The 19,788-nt window shown below is 40.2% G+C and overlaps 2 protein-coding genes across 5 annotated transcripts in view; both read left to right on the plus strand.

Annotated features, from left to right (window-relative positions):
• GPR176 (G protein-coupled receptor 176) overlaps positions 1-19,788 on the plus strand; it is a 132,325-nt gene that overhangs the window by 50,167 nt on the left and 62,370 nt on the right. The window contains exons 2-3 of one of the 4 annotated variants that reach the window (XM_041735849.1): positions 7,906-7,932; positions 10,775-10,917. The exons of 2 other annotated variants lie outside the window; for them this stretch is intronic. In XM_041735849.1, the coding sequence (XP_041591783.1) occupies positions 10,788-10,917 (130 nt within the window). In that variant the 5' untranslated portion in view covers positions 7,906-7,932; positions 10,775-10,787. The remainder of the gene's footprint in view (positions 1-7,905; positions 7,933-10,774; positions 10,918-19,788) is intronic. One more of the 4 variants, XM_041735860.1, reaches the window with a different exon arrangement.
• Positions 1-19,788, plus strand: part of FSIP1 (fibrous sheath interacting protein 1) — a 338,650-nt gene that overhangs the window by 49,928 nt on the left and 268,934 nt on the right. The gene's annotated exons all lie outside the window — the stretch shown is intronic.

Genomic DNA, 19,788 nt, shown 5'->3' on the forward strand with positions numbered 1-19,788 from the left:
GCCAGAGGTTGAGTGACAGGAGGAAAGATTCATGAGCCATAGAATGCAGGCAACTTCCAGATGCTAGAAAGGTACTATACTCCCCTAGAGGTTTTGTTTTTGTTTTTGTCTTAAATTTTTATTTATTTATGATAGTCACAGAGAGAGAGAGAGGCAGAGACACAGGCAGAGGGAGAAGCAGGCTCCATGCACCGGGAGCCCGACGTGGGGTTCGATCCCAGGTCTCCAGTATCGCGCCCTGGACCAAAGGCAGGCGCCAAACCGCTGTGCCACCCAGGGATCCCTCCCCTAGAGGTTTTGAAGGAACCACCTGCTAACACCTGGTTGTAGCCCAGTGAAACTGATTTTGGTCTTCTGTTCTCTAGAGCTGTGGAAGAATAAATTTGTGTTGTTTTAAGCCACTAAATGTGTGGTGATTTGTTACTTTATTAACAGTGGTCCTAAGTAGCTCTTGTGCTTCCTAATTACCCCACAAGGTTCTAGATACACTAGTGGAACATCATCACTCCACCTGTTTGTTAATCACACATTTCCAATGTTTCCTTTCTTTTTCTTTTTTTTTCAATGCATTGAGACTGTTTGGAGACAAGTTGGGGGAGGTGATGGGGAATATCTCTGATGCTTGAATGTAATTGGGGTGAAGTATTAATATTATGCCATTACAGGGAGGCAGTGGGCCTTTGAACAAGAATTGATTTTGATAATCAAAAGAAATAATAAAAGAAGGGAGGGATTGGAAAGGAAAAAACAATGAGGGTAGTGAAGACGAGGGAAGAGAGAGGAGAAAAGCCTGAGAAGTATAGTTTGGCCATGCAGACTCTGCAAAATAGCTTGTGACAAGTGGCTTCTGTTTGGGAGGATTGATGGCTTAAGGCTGGACCTTTGGGAGCCAAGAGACCTGCCAGAAGTTGACATCATGACAGCGCTGTTTCTTCTCTAAAACTTGGCACAGATGTCACATGTAAGATGAACTGCTGAGTGTCTGAGACTCCAGATCGAAGGATCTTCATTTTCCCTTTAAATAATTTTATGGAGGAAGGTATTGAGTATTTTTAGTTTCACCAAACCTAACTATTTTTCAAAATATCCTTGACAGAGTCCTACTTAAAGTAAAATTATAGGCCCTAAAACAGAAAAATAAAAAGCTTGCCAAAGAGTTCTTGACCTTTTTTTTTTTTTTTAACTTGCAAAAATAAACAGTGCAGCTACTTCATGAAATAAAGAGAGGAGTGTATACATAGTATTTTTGGAACCTTGGATGTCTCAGAAAATGTCTTGTAGCACTAAGTACTGATTTGAGGAACACTTCAGTAGCAATCTCATTCCCCATTTCTGGTGTAGTCAGACCCTCTTATGAGGGCATTATGAAGCTGAATCTGTTACTTGCCTGAAGACAGGTCACTCAGGTCAAGGCCAACTGTCCGAAGAGGGAGAAACTCAGGCCTGGGACCTCTTGCTCCTTCTGGTATGCACACTGTCCAGCATTTAACAATCTATACAGAGGACCTTCAAGCTGATTTGTTAATGAAATTTTGGTCTAGTCCCATATTTAATTGTAACCACTGGATTAATGGGCTTATATTAGTACTGATTAAAGCTATACGTCCTAAATAAAGCCTCTGTCTTGAGAAGCCACAGAGGTCCAATTAAAAAATCACAGCAAGCCTCTTGGAAAAGTAGTTTTATTTACTTATTTATTTAATTTTTATTTATTATTTTTTAAAGATTTTATTTATTTATTCATGAGAGACAGAGAGAGAGAGAGAGAGAGAGAGAGAGAGGCAGAGACACAAGCAGAGGGAGAAGCAGGCTCCATGCAGGGAGCCTGACGCGGGACCCAATCCTGGGACCCCAGGATCAGGACCTGAGCTGAAGGTGGCACTGAACTGCTGAGCCACCCAGGCTGCCGGGAAAGGTGGTTTTAAAGACTGACTGTGTACATAACTGCTCAAAGTGACCTACGTAATAAGATGCTTGCTCAGCCCTTATTTTGCTGAAGCAAAAATACCACAAACTGGGTGGCTTCAACAATGCATATTTACTTCTCATAGTTCCAGAGGCTCAGAAGTTCAAAGTGCTGGTGGACTCGATTCCCAGTGAGGGTCCTCTTTCAGATTGTAGACAGCCACCTTGCTGCTGTGCACACCGATGGCCTTCAGTGCACACACACGGATAAATTTTCTCTATCTTCCTTTTCCTAAAAGGGCACTAATCCTGTCATGAAGATCCTACCCTATGATCTGATCTAAACCTAAGTATTTCCTAAAGGCCGTACCTCCTAATACTGTCACATTGGGGATTAGGGCTTCAATTTATGGATTTAGGAGGTGGGGGGCACATTCAGTCCGAAGTATTTATGTTGTGCCAGTTCTGGTGAAATGTTCAAGTAGTTAATTCCCATTAGGTATTTGTATGTTCTGTGACAATCCTCTGACCACTTTTCCCATGCTCAGCTTTGGGGCCTGTTTGTTCTGAGGCTGATTTACAGATTGTTTTTGCTGAAAAGAAACCTTGACAGCCTAGGTTCCTATCGCTCATTGGTTAGTTACTCCTAACCAACAGCCAGATTTGTCAAAAAGTTGATAAAGATTTAGAGCCTGGAGAAGTTAATTGATGGGCGGCTGTTCATTATCCTAGACTCATTTTCCCAGTATCTTCCCTCTCTAGCTTTCTCCTGGGCTAGTATGAACCTCAACTCATTCATTTCCAACCTCCTTTTTGCTTAGCAGTCTCTAGCCCTCAGAGCCTGACCCACTTTTCTAGAGACATGTCATTTATCCACTCAGAGGGTGGCATCATGACTTAAGTGTTGGTTGGGTCAGCCTGAGCAAAGAGCTGGAATCCAGCCAATATTAAGATTGGAAGAGACTTCAAAGCTCATACAAAATTGTGCCCCCAGGCATCCACATTGTCTCCTATTCCAGAATTACTTGAGCACAGATGGCAGTTCTCATCACTGGTTGTAAATGATGATCAGAACAGTCCAAGCTTTCACTCTGCCTTAGCCCGACTTCCGCTCCTCTTTCTGAATCTTTTCCCTCTGTCAGTTCAACTCCACGAACACTCTAGAATCTGTTCTCTTTCGGTTGCCTTAGTCATTCCGCCAAGGGATGCTAGCTATCTTTCTGTGCCTTCCATCTTGCTCTTTCTCCAACTGTTCTAAAATCCACATCTGATTATTTCACTCAGCTGCTTAAAATCCCCAGCAGACTTCTGCAGCCCCCAGAGTGAGTTTGAACTCCTCAGGCCTTTGACATCTGGCCTACCTCCCATCTCCCATCTGACCTGCTGTCTCATGCATTTCCAGACCTCTTTGATCACATGCTATCACATCTCCCCATCTTCTCTGCCACCTCCTCACCCTCAAACCTCTGGCATGAGTCTGACACCCCTTTTCTGTGGTCCCATTGCACCTTCTAGCAGAGCCCTTAAACCACACACAGTGTACTGGTGGTGGTAGGTTCGCCTGTCTTTGGCTCCCCCTGGACATCTAGCCCCATAGCTAATGGGACTGATTGGGGTCAACTGGGTGAGCACCTTCAAATAAGTTCTGGACTTCCTGTCTTCACCTACCCCCTTTCTCTCCATTCTCAGAGTGAGAACCATCTTTCTAAAGCTAATCTTTTACCTGGATTCTGGATTCCTCATGACTGTTTGACATGTTATTTATGTTCATTAGTTCTTTCACTGTTTTGTCTTGCTTAGATTTTAATTCTTTCCTTTCTTTTGGTCCTAAAACACATCTCATTCCTTTGCCTGATCCTACTGCTCCTTCTTGTTCCCTTAGTTTTAGAATATGGGTACCCTGACTGTATTCTCACCACATACCCCCTTTCTAGACTTACCACCTTCCTCAAACATTTCAATGTTTTGTTTCTTGCCACATTTATGGTACGTTGAAAATAGTACATTTTAGAAAAATAAAACATGTTTTTCAGAATAAGAGGATCAAAGTTCTGATTTTGTATTTTTATCTCTTACTGAGATATCTTGTTTCCTAATGACATTAATATGTTTACTTATTTTCTTCTTGAAAATACTTAAATTAGTTTCAGAGTATAGTAAGAATATACTTAATTAGACAACACGCCAATGAAGTTTAAGATTTTTTTTTTTAGGGTGGGAGGAGGATGGGGGAAAGGGGGAGAGAGAGAGAGAGAGAGAATCTGAAGCAGAGGCTTGATTTCACAACCCTGAGATCATGACCTGAGCTGAAATGAAGAGTCAGACGCTTAACCAACTGAGCCACCATGGTGCCCCGAGATTTTTTTTTGATTCTGACTACATGCTGCCAGGAATGTAGAGTAGTGTATTCAAAAGTTACTTGAAATTATTCTTTTTTCTGTGTAGTTATAATAGTAATTTGAAATACAATTGCATTTGTTTTTTTTTCTGTTTTATTCAATTATAGTTTGCTTTCCATGTTTAAGATTATTTGTTAAATATGTAGAACATTTATTAAAATTGAGAACTATATAAAGAGAGATAACCAGAAAAGCCCAAACTCTGTCCTTTCTGCATCATTCCTTTCTTCTATACCTTGTAGATATCCATTTTTCATAACCCATAGGGTTAGCCTTCTGGCAGTTTTGTTTTTGTTTTTTTTTTTTGCAAAAATAAGCAAATATGTATATACTTTCTTATTTCTCATCCTTTCTTATGTAAAAGGTAGCACACTCTATATATTCTACATTTTGTTCCATCACTTAACAAAATATGTTGGAAACAATCCTTCCATAGCATAGAGATTTTTCTCATCCTTTTTTATGATTCACTTCATTATGTGGGCATGGTTTATTCAATTGGTCCCTTATTGGTGGACATTTGTTTCCAATCTTTTACTATTACAAATAATGCTGCAATGAATAACTGGATAGATTTATGGAAGTGGGGTTGTTAGGTCAAATGGTAAAGCATATGTAAATTTGTTAGATGTTGCCAATGCATATATAAATTTGTTAGATAATCCTTCCATAGGTTTTAAGGAATTCTGCATGCTTACCAGCAATGTACAAAATTGCTTATTTCTCAGAGTGTCTGGGTGGCTCAGTCCGTTGAATGCCTGACTCTTGGTTTGGGCTCAGGTCATGATCTCAGGGTTGTGAGATTGAGCCCCTCTGTGGGCTCTGCACTCATCAGAGAGTTTGCTTGACATTCTCTCACTACTTCCCCCCTACACTGCCTCTGCTAGCTCATGTATCCATGGGTACACACTCTCTCTGCAATAAATAAATAAATCTTTAAAAAATTTTTGCCTATTTCTTTACAGCTTTGCCAACACAGTGTGTTGTCAATGTGTTAGATGAGCAATGGTATCTGAATGCTGTTTTAATTTCTTACTGTGAGATTAAGTATCCTCCCCATGTTTTTAAGGGCTATTTGCCACTCTTTTACTTCGAACTGCCTGCCTTTGTTTTTGGGGAAGAGGATGGCACATTTTTTTCTATTGGGTTTTGATCTTTTTCCTTCTCAGTTTTTTTTTTTAATTTTTTTTTTAAATATTTTTATTTATTTATTCATGAGAGACACAGAAAGAGAAGCAGAGACACAGGCAGAGGGAGAAGCAGGCTCCATGCAGGGAGCCCGATACAGGACTTGATCCCAGGACCTGAGGACCACTCCCTGAGCCAAAGGCAAATGCTCAACCGCTGAGCCATCCAGGTGTCCCAACTGCTGGATTCTTTTTTTTTTTTTTTTTAATGATAGTCACAGAGAGAGAGAGAGAGGCAGAGACACAGGCAGAGGGAGAAGCAGGCTCCATGCACCAGGAGCCCGACGTGGGATTTGATCCCGGGTCTCCAGGATCGTGCCCTGGGCCAAAGGCAGGCGCTAAACCGCTGCGCCACCCAGGGATCCCTCCTTCTCAGTTTTTAAGAACTTTTTTATAGGGCACCTGGGTTGCTCAGTCAGTTGAGGTCTGCCTTCAGCTCAGGTCATGATTCCAGGGTCTTGGGATTGAGCCCCATATCTGGTTCCTTGCTTCTCCCTCTCCCTGCTGCTCTGCATGTGTGTGTTCTCTCTCTGTCAAGTAAATAATAAGAATCTTTCTTCTTTAAAAAAGAACTTTTTATATGTTGGAGACATTAGTCTTTTTGTGTGAATTACAGATATTTTCTCCTAATTTGTGATTTCTCTTTTCATTTATGGTTTTTCTTTTTTGTCATAAAGATGTTTCATTTTCAAAAAATTTTAAGTAGTCAAATGTATCATTCTTATCTTTGTTTCTGGATTTTGAATGTTTCTTACTACTAAAGAACTCACTACTCTTTCTTCTAGGACTTATATACTTTCATTTTTTACGTTTAAGCCTGATCTGTTTAGAATTTTTTTTTAAAAGATTTTATTTATTCATGAGAGGCACAGAGAGAAAGGCACAGACATAGACAGAGAGAGAAGCAGGCTCCCTGCGAGGAGTCCAATGTGGGACTCGATCCCCGGTGCCGGTATTAAACTCTGAGGCAAAGACAGACACTCAACTGCTGAGCCATCCAGGAGTCCCATGAGCCACCCAGGCAACCCTGTTTAGAATTATTATAGTGTATGGTGTGAAGTATGGAACTAAAATGATCTTTCCCACATGTGTTGACCCAGCCCTGTTATTAAAAACTCTCTTTTTTGCCAGTGAGTTGTGATGTCATCATTATCATATAAAATTTCCAAATGTATTTGGTTAATTTTTTTACTTTCTATTTCATTGGCTTTTTCCATCTATTCCTGCTCAGAGACACTGCTTTATTTTTTTTTTTTAAGATCTATTTATTTATTAGAGAGAGCAAGCATAGGGGAGAGGAGCAAGAGTGGGGGAGAGAAAGAAACCCAAGCAGACTCCATCCATGCTGAGCATAGAACCCTACGTTGGGCTTGATCCCAGGACCCTGAGATCATGACCTGAGCTTAAACCAAGAATCAGACACTTAACTGACTGAGCCCCCCAGGGGATCTAGTGCCACTGCTTTAATCAAAGAAGCTTCATGGGTTGTTTTACTAGCAATAGGACTCTTTTCCTCACATTTCTTCTCTTTTTTAGGGTTTTCCTAATTTTTCTGTATTGCTAACTTTTTTCTTTCTTTCTTTTTTTTAAAGATTTTGTTTATTTGAGAGAGAGAAAACACACAAAAAGAGAGGATGAGCAGAGGGAGAGGGAGAAGCAGACTCCCCACTGAACAGGGAGCCAGACTCGGGGCTTGATCCCAGGACCCTAGGATCATGACCTGAGCCAAAGGCAGAAGCTTAACTGACTGAATCACCCAGACACTCCTGCTCATTTCATTTTTTTTCATATGAAATTTAAAACCAACCTACCAAATTCCAGAGTAAAATGAGTTTGCTGGTTTTATTATTGGATTCACATTAAATTTCTGCATTAACTTAAGAGGATTGTTTTTCTGATGCTGAAGAGTCATAGGTAAGAGCAGGCATGGTCTCTTCATTGGCTCAGGTTTTGGTTCAAAATTTTCAGGGATCTTTGAAAATTTAAATAATGGCAGCATTTTCAAAGATTAAAAATAAATTTTGGTAGTTGGGACTATTCATATCCTATCAGGAATAGACATAGATATCAGGAATCTTATTCAAATATGGCAAAAGTTATCAATTCTTGTTTGATGATCACAAAGTGATTTCAGTGTCTTCTCTTGTACTGAATAAACATAAGCAAATATGAATGATTTTACCACAACAGCTGCTATATCTACTCAAGGAGCAGATTTTTTTTTTATTATTATTTTTTTTAATGAATGGGTTTTGTAGACTTGTTGCAAATGTATGACTTGCAACTAATTGTAGTGGTCCATTGACTTTTGGAAGGATTCTTAGAATCTGTATGATTTTTACCTCTGTGGTTTTATTTATATGAATCAGCTAACATGCCAGCAAACTCATCAGTGAGCCTGCTTTTCCTAACAGGGAGAACATCATCACTTATTGCATCAGGTAAGATAAATGTTTGAAAGTTCTTACCTTTTATTCCCAGAAAAAAAATTTTTATACTTTAGCAAATTAAATGATAAAACTTGAAATTTTGGGTCTGTTTTTTGTTTCTGAGCTTTGGTTTTAATTTGTGCTAGTGAAAATTTATTTTCAAACAGTATGGAACAAAAACTTCCAACCAAACCAAAAACTTTAGAAATCTGGAAATAGTTTCAGACTGTGTGTGTGCTTGAAGGAGATTATCAGCTCCCTAGCTCGCTCGCTTTCTTTCTTTTTTCTTTTGTTTTGTGTTTAGGAGCTGTGTTTCCAAGAGCAGGGATAGGGTTATCCAAAGAGCTAGGAACAATAAGTGCTGTTCAAAAGTGCCAAACACTGAGAATCAACCCAGGAGAAGTGAATCCTCACTGCAAAGGATGAGGCAGGGCCAGAAATGGGAAGTCAGGCAAGACGGTCAGCAGTCAGTCAGCCTGTCTTAGTTTTTTCAAGCTGCTATATCAAAATACCGTGTACTGGGTGGCTTTTTTTTTTTTTTTGTCTTTTTTTTTTTTTTTTAAGATTTTATTTATTTATTCATGAGAGGCAGAGAGAGAGAGAGAGGCAGAGACACAGGCAGAGTGAGAAGCAGGCTCCATGTAGGGAGCCCAATGTGGGACTCGATCCTGGGACTCCGAGATCACACCCTGAGCCAAAGGCAGACCCTCAACCGCTGAGCCACCCAGGTGTCCCCATACACTGGGTGGCTTATAAATAACAGAAATTTATTTCTCATGGTTCTAGAGGTGGGGAAGTCCAAGATCAAGGCAACAGCAGATTTGGTATCTGATGAGGGCTTGCTTTCTGGTTTATAGACACCTGTCTTTTCAGTGTGTCCTTACAGGAGTCTCTTTTATGATGGCCCTGATCCCATTCATGAGGGCTCACCACCCAATCACCACCCAAAGGCCCCACTTCCAAGTACCATTACTTTAGGGATTAGGGATTAGGTTTCAACATGTCAGTTTTGGGGGACACAAACAGTATGTTCTACAGCCAAGCCCGTGGAACAGCAAGTTCCTGAGGGGTTGCCAAGGGAGAAGAGGATCCTAAACCATTACCTAGAACTGAGGGAGAATGTCCTAGGGCCTCATCTATGGTATCTGAGTAGCCATCTTGCTAAAAGTCCCAGGATTTGGGCTGATAGTTAACACTGAATATAAAAATCTGCAACAATCATCCTAAGGTTAGAGGTGTGGTTACCATTTGTGAAACATGTCTTTAACATTTTTTTAAAAGATGTATTTATGCATTTAAGAGAGAGAGAGATGGGGAAGGGGCAGAGGGAGAGGGAGAGTCTTAAGTAGACTCTGCTCTGAGCGTGGAGCCTGATGCCAGGCTTGGTCTCACAACACTGAGATCATGACCTGAGCTGAAACCAAGAGTCTGACACATAGCCGACTGCACCACCAAGGTGCCCCTGTCTTTAACATTTTTATGAAAAGTTTCTAGATGAAATCCTGGAAGCTCTCCAGCTGACAGCTAACTGATGTCTCTTTGATGTGAACTGATGTTAGATTCCCTGCTGGGCACACTGTTTATCTCACTCATAAAGGGTGCAGAATGTTGTTAAGTGAGGATTATCACAATCTTTAAAAATGAGATTTCTTCTGCAAATCTTTGTTAAAGGTACAGTTTCTTACCATGTTGACACCAGAATATAGTTTCATAATTAAAATATTCAAACGTTCTTCACACTATGGGTAAAGGAATGCTATACTATTTAGTTCCTGAAAATATTGCTATGGCTACATTAAATCATGGTTGACAGATTTTACTAGCTGTCAGGATTATGTGGATTTTTTTTTTCCTTAGATTAGGAGACAGGAGAATTTCTGACTAGAACATTTATTGACTTCATTTAATTATAGTTTGCCAAAATGTTGGAATTCCTGGGACATTTCAGAGATTTACTGGGGCTGTGATGAACAGAATGTTCCCAGTGAGGACACTCTCAGCACTTCCCTTAGGAGAATTTCTCTTCTTGGGGTAATTGGTGCCAAATCCTTTAGGGGGGCCACCTGGTTCCTGCTTTCTAATTGGAGTGTGTTTCTGGATATTCAAAAGTGCCCAGCATCATAATAATGAAGAATAGAATTTATGGGGCTTCTGGGTGGTTCAGTTGGTTAAGCATCTGCTTTCCACTCAGATTGTGATCTCAGAGTTCAGGAATTGGCCTGCATTAGGCTCCCTGCTCAGTGGGGAGTCTACTTCTCCCTCTTTTCCCTCTGCCCTTCCCCCAACTCATGTGTTCTCTCATGCTCTCTCTCTCAAATAAATAAATAAAATATTTTTTATAAAAGAATAGAATTTATGTTTTATTTGCAGCTGTGGTTCTAGCACTGGGAAAATTGTAAAAAACAAACAAACAAACAAAAAACAAAAAAACAAAAACAAAAAAAACCAGTGTAAATACTTAATAGAAGAGCAGTTGGCAAGGCTCCTGCTGACCTAGAGGAGCATCGTCCTAAAATCCCATTCACAAGCAGGTGTAGGTTAGCTTCTCTTGTCCATGCTAGGGCCAGCCTGTGTTCTGAGCCCTCAGGTCTCTTTCTTCTTTATGGCCTTTACTCCGTTCTTTATTTTAACCCGTTATATTGCAGTCAGTGACCGGAAAATGATGGCAAATTAAGTCATTTCCCAGCAGACATTCCAAATTGTAGATTACAGAATCTGGAGGCAAAAAAAAAAAACCCAGATTGGGAATATTTGCCATTGACCCTGTGTGTGATTCATTGTGATTTCACCCTTGGGTCTCAATTTCTCCCTTAGAGATTGAAGCATTCACTCTTGTTTCTGTTGTCCTCTGCAGGAGAATATGCAGAATGTGTAAAGGGGAGTGCCCTGGGCAGGGGCGGAAAATGTGCCCGTTTTCCCATTTGGCAATGCTGAAGGAGCTGTTTCTTGGCTCAGGACAACCTGAAGCTCATCAGCCTAAATCCTTGCATTTCCCAGGTCTCGAAGCCTTTATTTTAAAATTTCCTGTCCATATCTTTTGCATGACCTCTCAGCAACTATGAAAAGCATGTGTTCACACCATTGTTTGTTCATTCATACTTATCAATTAGTGTATTTTTTTTTAATTTTTTTTTTTATTTATTTATGATAGTCACAGAGAGATAGAGAGAGAGGCAGAGACACAGGCAGAGGGAGAAGCAGGCTCCATGCACCGGGAGCCCGACGTGGGATTCGATCCTGGGTCTCCAGGATCGCGCCCTGGGCCAAAGGCAGGCACCAAACCGCTGCGCCACCCAGGGATCCCTCAATTAGTGTATTATTATTTTTTTTTTACCTCTAGTGTTTTTAGTGGAGTATCACCTTGAAGTCTAAGTAATTAATAAAAGTGGCTTGTGTGGCCAGTTTTTTGTTTTTTTTTTTTTTTAAGATTTTATTTATTTATTTATGAGAGACACAGAGAGAGAGGCAGAGATATAGGCAGAGGGAGAAGCAGGCTCCACGCAGGGAGCCCAATGTGGGACTCGATCCTGGGACTTGATCCTGGGACTTGATCCTGGGACTTGATCCTGGGACTCCAGGAACACTCCCTGGGCTGAAGGCAGGCGCCAAACCACTGAGCCACCGAGGGATCCCTCTACATTTTTCAGTGCTCGTCAGGATAAGTGCATCTTAATCCCCTTTATCTATTTCATCTATCCCCCCCCCCCCACACTGACTTATTTCACTTAGTATTATATCCTGTAGGTCCATCTATTTAAGCCTTTTCTTTTTATTGTGGTTAAAATCCACATAACATAAAATTTACCACTGTCGTCAATTTTAAACGCACAGTACAGTTTGTTAACTATATTTATATTGTTGTACAACAGATCTTTATAACTTTTTCATCTTGCAAAACTGAAACTATACCCATTGAACAACAACCATTTCCCCACTCCCTTCAACTCCTAGCAACCACCATTGTGTCTTCTATTTCTAAGAATTTGACTACTTTAGATATTTCATATAAGTGGAATCAGGTAGTATTGGTCTTTTTGCGACTAGCTTATTTCACGTAGCCTAATGTCCTCAAGATCCATCTATGTTGTAGTATGTGGCAGATTTTCCCCCCTTTTAAAGGCTGAATAATATTCAGTTATATGAATATATTGTATTTTGTTTACCCATTCATCCATTGATGGATACTTGAGTTGCTTCCACCTCTTACCTGTTGTGAAAAATGGTCTGAACATGCAAATATGTCTTCAAGTCCCTGCTTTGAATCTTTTGTACATATACCCAGAAGTGGAATTGATAGATCATATGGTAATTCTGTTTTTTAATTTTTTTGAGGATACTCCATATTGTTTTCCATAGTGACTATAACATTTTACATTTCTACCAGTGGTACAAAAGTGTTCCAATTTCGTTTATTTATTTAATTTGAGAGAGAGAACATGAGGGAGGCAATAGGCAGAGGGAGAAGGAGAGAATCTCAAGCAGGTTCCTGTGGCTGAGCACAGAGCCTGACTTGGGGCTTGATCTCATGACCTTATGACCTGATGACATGAGCTGAAACCAAGAGTCAGACGCTCAGCTGACTGAGTCACCCAGGCGCCTCAGAAGTTCTAATTTCTTTACATTCTTGCCAACACTTGTCCCCCCCCCCCCCGCCTTTGGTTGTTTGTTTTGATAGTAGTTATCCTAATAGGTGTGAGGGTGACATTTCTTTAAGTGCCTACAATATGCTGCAGGTACTGTAGATACAGTTGTAAATAAGACAGACAAGCGCTGTCCCTGATGGGCTGGCTTGTTTTTTTGTTTTTGTTTTTGTTTTTGTTTTTTAACTTTTTTACTTTTGAGAAAGAGAGCAAGCACAAGTGAGGGGTTAGGGCAGAGGGAGAGGCAGACTCTGGTGAGCAGGGAGCCTGACTTAGGGCTGGATCCCAGGATCCCAGGATCATGACTTGAGTAGAAGGCAGACCCTTAACTGTCTGAGCCACCCAAACCCCCTGGCTGGCTTGCCTATCTATCTATCTATCTATCTATCTATCTATCTATCTATCTATCTATTCTATCTATCATCTATCTCAGCTTTATTGAGATATAACTAACACATAATATTGTGTAAGTTTAAGGTGTATGGTGTGTTGATTCGATACATACATCTCATATGTTGAGATCATACAGTATTTGTCTTTCTCTGTTTGACATATTTCACTTAACATAATTCCCTCAACTTTCATCCATGTTGTCACAAAGGCAGGATTTCCTTTTCTTTCTCATGGCCAAATAATATTTCATTGTATTTCCAGATACTGCATATTCTTTATCCATTCATCTGTTGACAGACACTTAAGTTGTTTCCCTATGTTGGTTATTCTGAGTAATGTTGAGATAAATATGGGAGTGCAGTTATCTCTACGAGATCTTTATTTCAATTCCTTTGCACATATACCCAGAGGTAGAATTACTGGATCATATAGTAGTTCTTTTTTTTTTTTTTTTTTTAAGATTTTACTTATTGGGCACCTGGGTGACTCAGTGATTGAGCATCTCTCTTTGGCTCAGGTCCTGATCCTGGGGTCCTGCAATCGAGTCCCACATCAGGCTTCCTGCGAGGAGCCTCCTTCTCCCACTGCCTATGTCTCTGCCTCCCTCTCTCTGTGTCTCTCATGAATAAATAAATAAAATCTTTAAAAAATATTGTATTTATTTATTTGACAGAGAAAGCAAACAAGTACAAGCAGAGGGAATGGCAGGAAGAGGGAAAAGCAGGGTCTCTGCTTGGCAGGGAACCTGACCTATGGGGCTTGATCCCAGGACTCTGGGGTCATGACCTGAGTCAAAGGCAGATGCTTCACCAACTAAGCCACCCAGGTGCCCCTAGTAGTTTTATTTTTAATTTTTTGAGGAGCCTACATATTTTTCATAGTGGGTAAACCAATTTGCACAAAGTCTTTTTTTCTTCATAACCTAGCCAACTCTTGTTATCTTTTGTCCTTTTGATGATAACCCCTAATGGACTCATTTAGCTATGTATCCCAGGTTGTTTTTCCATTAGCGATGATAGTTTTGAGCTAATTACATATGTATACTTTTTTATCTGATACTTAAATCTGATACAGTATATACTTGCTGGGTAGCTTGTTGAGTTAAGAATATGATTTCCAGGGATCCCTGGGTGGCGCAGCGGTTTGGCGCCTGCCTTTGGCCCAGGGCGCGATCCTGGAGACCCGGGATCGAATCCCACGTCGGGCTCCCGGTGCATGGAGCCTGCTTCTCCCTCTGCCTGTGTCTCTGCCTCTCTCTCTCTCTCTGTGACTATCATAAATAAATAAAAAGTTAACAAAAAAAAAAAAAAAAAAAAAAAAAAAAAAAGAATATGATTTCCATTTGGCCAAGGGAAAAAACTTATAGGCCCATCTGGGATTCCCTCACCATTTGTTTGCATTAGCAAATACATTTCTAAATTGTGGATCAAAGAGGCATCTCAAGGTAGATCAAAGAATATGTTTGATTTTTAACTGCTTGAATTAATTGATAGTTGACGAATTGACCTTGCAAGTGAGTTACCCAGAAAATAATGGACTATTTTCCAGCTTGTTTTTATAAAATCTTAAGATTATCTTTTGACTGCTACAGTCAAACAGAGTGCTGGACTTGACTTTTTAAAACATTGGCTAAGATTCTTATCCCAGATGGTGAATATATGTCAATGCTCTTACCAGCTCTAGTTGATTGGTAGGAGCTGCCTGGAGTGCAATGTTGAGAAGGATTCTGAAGTCTTGCACTGGGCTCAGAGGGAAAGCAGGCTCTGGTAGATTTTCAGTGTTCCATAGGGTGAGAGAGAGGAGGAGTATAATATGTGTGCTTTATATGCACTATAGCGCTATTTGGAAAGTTTTCTCAAGCAAGAAATCACCACCTTCATGATTCTTTTCCCTACTTTTCATAATATTACAGTTGAGCAACTTCATCATTCTTTTCCTTTTCTGGGCCATCAGGAGACATGAGACCAGAAGACTAAGAATAGCATGGAGTAAAGGAATATGTATGTCCCTTCCTTCAGGATATAACAGTAGATTATTGTGGCCTGGTGAGCTGAATCTGATTAGTGGCCTTGTGATACCGCTGGGCCACCATACCAAAAGGAGACTGTTTAAGGGCAGATAGCAGCTCAGAGAACAATTACGATACAAGGTCTAATGAAGGGATCCCTGGGGGGCGCAGCGGTTTGGCGCCTGCCTTTGGCCCAGGGCGCGATCCTGGAGACCCAGATCGAATCCCACGTCGGGCTCCTGGTGCATGGAGCCTGCTTCTCCCTCTGCCTGTGTCTCTGCCTCTCTCTCTCTCTGTGACTATCATAAATAAATAAATAAATTAAAAAAAAAAAAAAAACAAGGTCTAATGAAGGGACAAAGCTGGTCTTGGTCTTAGTCTTCAGTCACTGTTACATTTTAGAAACAAAACATGTGAGACAAAAGAGATGACTGGAAATGGCACCAAATCCTTCATGTGCTAAAACATAGGCACAAAAAAGAGAAAAGTGCTACTACTCCTAGTCTATGTTCTGAGAAAACCATTTTGGTGTGTGAGATTGCAGTTGCTATGGCAACCAGGGGCTGCAGCCCACTGACTCAAACTCCTAAGGAAAATAAGAGTTAATGTTTATGGATGAGAACCAAGCACCGCCTTAGAGAAGAAGACTGAATCTGGGGTGTGTGCATTTAAGTGCCAGCCCCTCATCTTGTGCCTCAGAGGAAATAAATTTTCTAATACCCCATGATCATCTGCTTTTTGGTTTAGGTCTTCCAGTTATCTTTCACCAAGTGATGCATCTGTGTCTGAAATCAAGAAGAAAACGCCTAAACAAGGACACCTAGGGGAAAACAATGTTTTAAGGCAGCAATTAGCTTGAAATAGATTGTTCACGACTTCAGGATAGGGAACCCTGTCTTGTTCTGGTATTCAGATTCTTGAGAAAATAATGGAAATAAGGATTTCTGACTCAGCGGTGCTTCCTTCTTTCTGGTCTTTTCAGATTTATGTTTTCTTCATTGGTTTTGCATTGGATATTCCAAGCAACATCACCTGTGTTGAACCTTGAAAGCTCTTCATCTGTAGGGGCAATTATTTTATATCCAGATTCTGAAGGTTTTTCTTTTTTTAAAGATTTTATTTATTTATTCATGAGAGAGAGACACACAGACAGAGAGAGAGAGAGAGAGAGGCAGAGGGAGAAGCAGGCTCCATGCAGGGAGCCCGATGTGGGACTTGATCCTGGGACTCCAGGATCTCTCATGCCCTGAGCCAAAGGCAGGACTCTCAACCACTGAGCCACCCAGGCGTCCCTAAAGGATCTTTTATGATAGCACCTACTTTCCTCCCACCACTATCCCTAACGTAACCCCTAGCAATCACTAATCTGTTGTCCATTTCCATAATTTTGTCTTTTCAAGGATGTTACATAGGTGGAATCATACAATATGTTTGTCTAGTACTCCTAGCATTATTTTGAAAGAGCGATGATAGTGGGGACATCCTTGAATTGTTTCTGCTTAGAGGAAGAGCATTCAGCCTTTTGCCATTAAATATAATGTTAGTGGTAGATTTTTGGCAAGTATTCTTCATCAAGCCGAGGAAGTTCTCCTTTATTTTCATTTTTGTGAGAGTTTTTATAATGAATGGGTGTTGAAATTTGTCACATGTTTTTTCTGCACTGATTGATAGAAGTAAGGTCTTTTTTCTTTAGTGTGTTTTAATATAGAGATTAGATTGATTTTCAAATGTTGAACCACCTTTGGGAATGGTGTTTAATTATTTCTATATATTGGTGAATTCTATTTGCTAATATTTATAATAGATTTTTGTGTTTATATGAATATATTCATGAGGGATATTGCTCTGTTGGGTTTTTTTTGTACTTTTTAAAAAATATTTTATTTATTTATTCATGAGAGACACAGAGACACAGGCAGAGGGAGAAGCAGGCTCCCTGCAGGGAGCCCGATGTGGGACTCCATGCTGGAACTCCAGGATCACACCCTGAGCCAAAGGCAGAGGCTCAACTGCTGAGCCACCCAGGCATCCCCATCCCTTTTTTTTCTTAAGATTTTAGGGGGAGCGGCCAAGGGAGAGGAAAGAGCAGACTCCTGGCTGAGTGCAGAGCCTATTCAGGGCTTGATCCCAGGACCCCAAGATCATGACCCAAGCTAAAGGCAGCTGACCAACTGACTGAGCCACTCAGGTACTCTTGTACTTTCTTGGATTTTGATATCAGGATAATATGGCTTCATAAAATTAATTGTGAAGTGTTCCTTTCTCTTCTGTATTCTGGAAGAGATTGTATAGAATTGGTGTTAATTCTTTACACATTTGGGCAGCCCGAGTGGCTCAGTGGTTTAGGGCTGCTTTCAGCCCAGGGCGTGACCCTCGAGTCCCGGGATCGAGTTCCACGTCGGGCTCCCTGCATGGAGCCTGTTTCTCCCTCTGCCTGTGTCTCTGCCTCTCTCTCTCTGTGTCTCTCATGAATAAATAAATAAAAATCTTAAAAAAAAATTATTTACACATTTGGTAGAATTCTCCAGTGACACTATGTGAACCTGGAGATTTCTTTTTGGGGGAATTTTAAAATACAACTAAATTTCCTTAATAATTATAGGACAGAGTTATTTCCTTATTATGCCTTTGATATGTACAGGGTCTGTATTTATATCCCCTATTTCATTCCTGATATTATAGCTTTTTTTTTTTTCTGATATTATAGCTTTTGCCTTCCCTCTTTTTATTTCATCAGTCTTGGCTGGAAGTTTGTCAATTTTATCGATCTTTTCAAAGAACGAGCTCTTTTTTTTTGTTTATTTATTTTTTAATGTTTCAGGTTTTTATTTAAGTTCTAGGTAGTTAACATATAGTGTAATAGTAGTTTTCGGAGTAGAATTTAGTGATTCATCACTTAAATATAACACCAGGTGCTCACCACAAGTGCCCTCTTTAATGCCCACCAGCCATTTAACCCACCCCCCACCAACCTCCCCTCCAGCAACCCTCCATAGTTTGTTCTCCATAATTAAGAGTGTTTAGGTTCCTGTGTGGCTCAGTTGGTGAAGCGTCTGCCTTCAGATTGGGTGGTGATCCTGGGGTTGTGGGATGTCTGGCTCCCTGTCCTGCTTCCTGCTCAGCGGGAGCCTGCTTCTCCCTCTCCCTCTGCCCTCGTGCTCTCTCTCCCTCTAATAGATAAATAAAATCTTAAAAAAACAAAAAAGAGTCTCTTATGGTTTGCCTCCCTCTCTCTTTTTCTTTTCAACAGATGAACAGAGGGGAAAGGAAAAAAAAAAGTAACAAAAAACCCTAAAGAATCAGCTCTTAATTTTGTTGATTTTTCTATTGTTTTTTCTGTTGTAGCTTTATTGATTTCTACTCTTATCTTTACAGTTTCCTGTCTTCTTGCTTTGGGTTTATTTTGCTCTTGTTTTTTAGTTCTTGAGTTGGGAGTTTAGATTATTAATCTGAGACTTTTCCTCTTTTCTATTGTAAGCACCTCCGTGCTATATTCTCTCAGTGATGCCTTAGCTGTGTCTCGCCCAACTCTTGATATATTGTGTTTTCATTTTCATTTAGTTTAACACATTCTTTGATTTACCGTGAGACTCCCTTTTTGACCCATGGATTAGGACTATTTAGAAATATATTATATAGGGGTTCCTGGGTGGCTCTGTCGGTTAAGCATCTCCCTTTGGTTTAGGTCATGATCCCAGGATCCTGGGATGGAGCCCTGTGTCAGGCTCCCTGCTCAGTGGGGAGCCTGCTTACCCCTCTCCTGCTCCCCCTACTTGTGCTCTCTCTCTTTCTCTCTGTCAAATTAAAAAAAAAATGTATTATTTAATTTTTAAGCATTTGGAGATTTTCTTCATCTTTCTTTTATTGATTTCTAGTTTGATTTCACAGTAGTTGGAGAATATACTCTGTATATTTCAATTTTTAATATTTTATTGAAGGATTTTTTTATGGCCAGGATGTGGTTTTTTTTTTTTTATTTTTTTTTTATTTTAAGAGAGAGAGCATGTGCTTGCTCACAGCAGACAAGGAAGGGGCAGAGGGAGAGGAAGAGCAAATCTTAAGAAAGATCCGTGCCCAGTGTGGAGCCGTTGTGGGGCTGGATCCCAATACCCTGAGATCATGACCTGGGCTAAAATCAAGAGTTGGATGTTTAAATGACTGAGCCACCCAGGTGCCCCAATATGGTCTATCTTGATATATTTTCATGAGCACTTGAAAAGAATGTGTGTTCAGCTATTGTTAGATGGAGTGTTCTGTAAATGTTGCTTAGATCCTATTGGTTGGTGGTGTTTGTTGAATGCTTTTATATCCTTGTGGATTTTCTGTCTTGTAATTCTATCAGTTACTAAAAGGGAGGTGTTGAAATTTCCAACTGTAATTGTACTTATAACTGTATTTATCATGATACACAGTTGGGTCATATATATATATATATATATATATATATATATATATATATATATATAATTTTTTTTTATCCCCTCTGCAATCTCTTTTAATTTGGTATATTTGGACCATTTATACTTTTTTTTATAAGATTTTTTATTTATTTATTCATAGAGATGCAGAGAGAGAGAGAGGCAGAGACACAGGCAGAGGGAGAAACAGGCTCCATGCAGAGAACCTGATGTGGGACTCGATCCAGGGTCTCCAGGATCACGCCCTGGACTGCAGGTGGCGCTAAACCGCTGCGCCACCGGGGCTGCCCTTGGACCATTTATACTTAATGTAATTATTGATACATTAGGGCTTAAGCCTGCCATTTTATTTTTTCTTTTCTGTTTGTTCTATCAGTTTTTTCTTTCTCTTTTTCCTGCTTTCCTATGG

The sequence above is a fragment of the Vulpes lagopus genome, chromosome 2, assembly GCF_018345385.1.
Source record: "Vulpes lagopus strain Blue_001 chromosome 2, ASM1834538v1, whole genome shotgun sequence".
Classification (NCBI taxonomy): Eukaryota; Metazoa; Chordata; class Mammalia; order Carnivora; family Canidae; genus Vulpes; species Vulpes lagopus.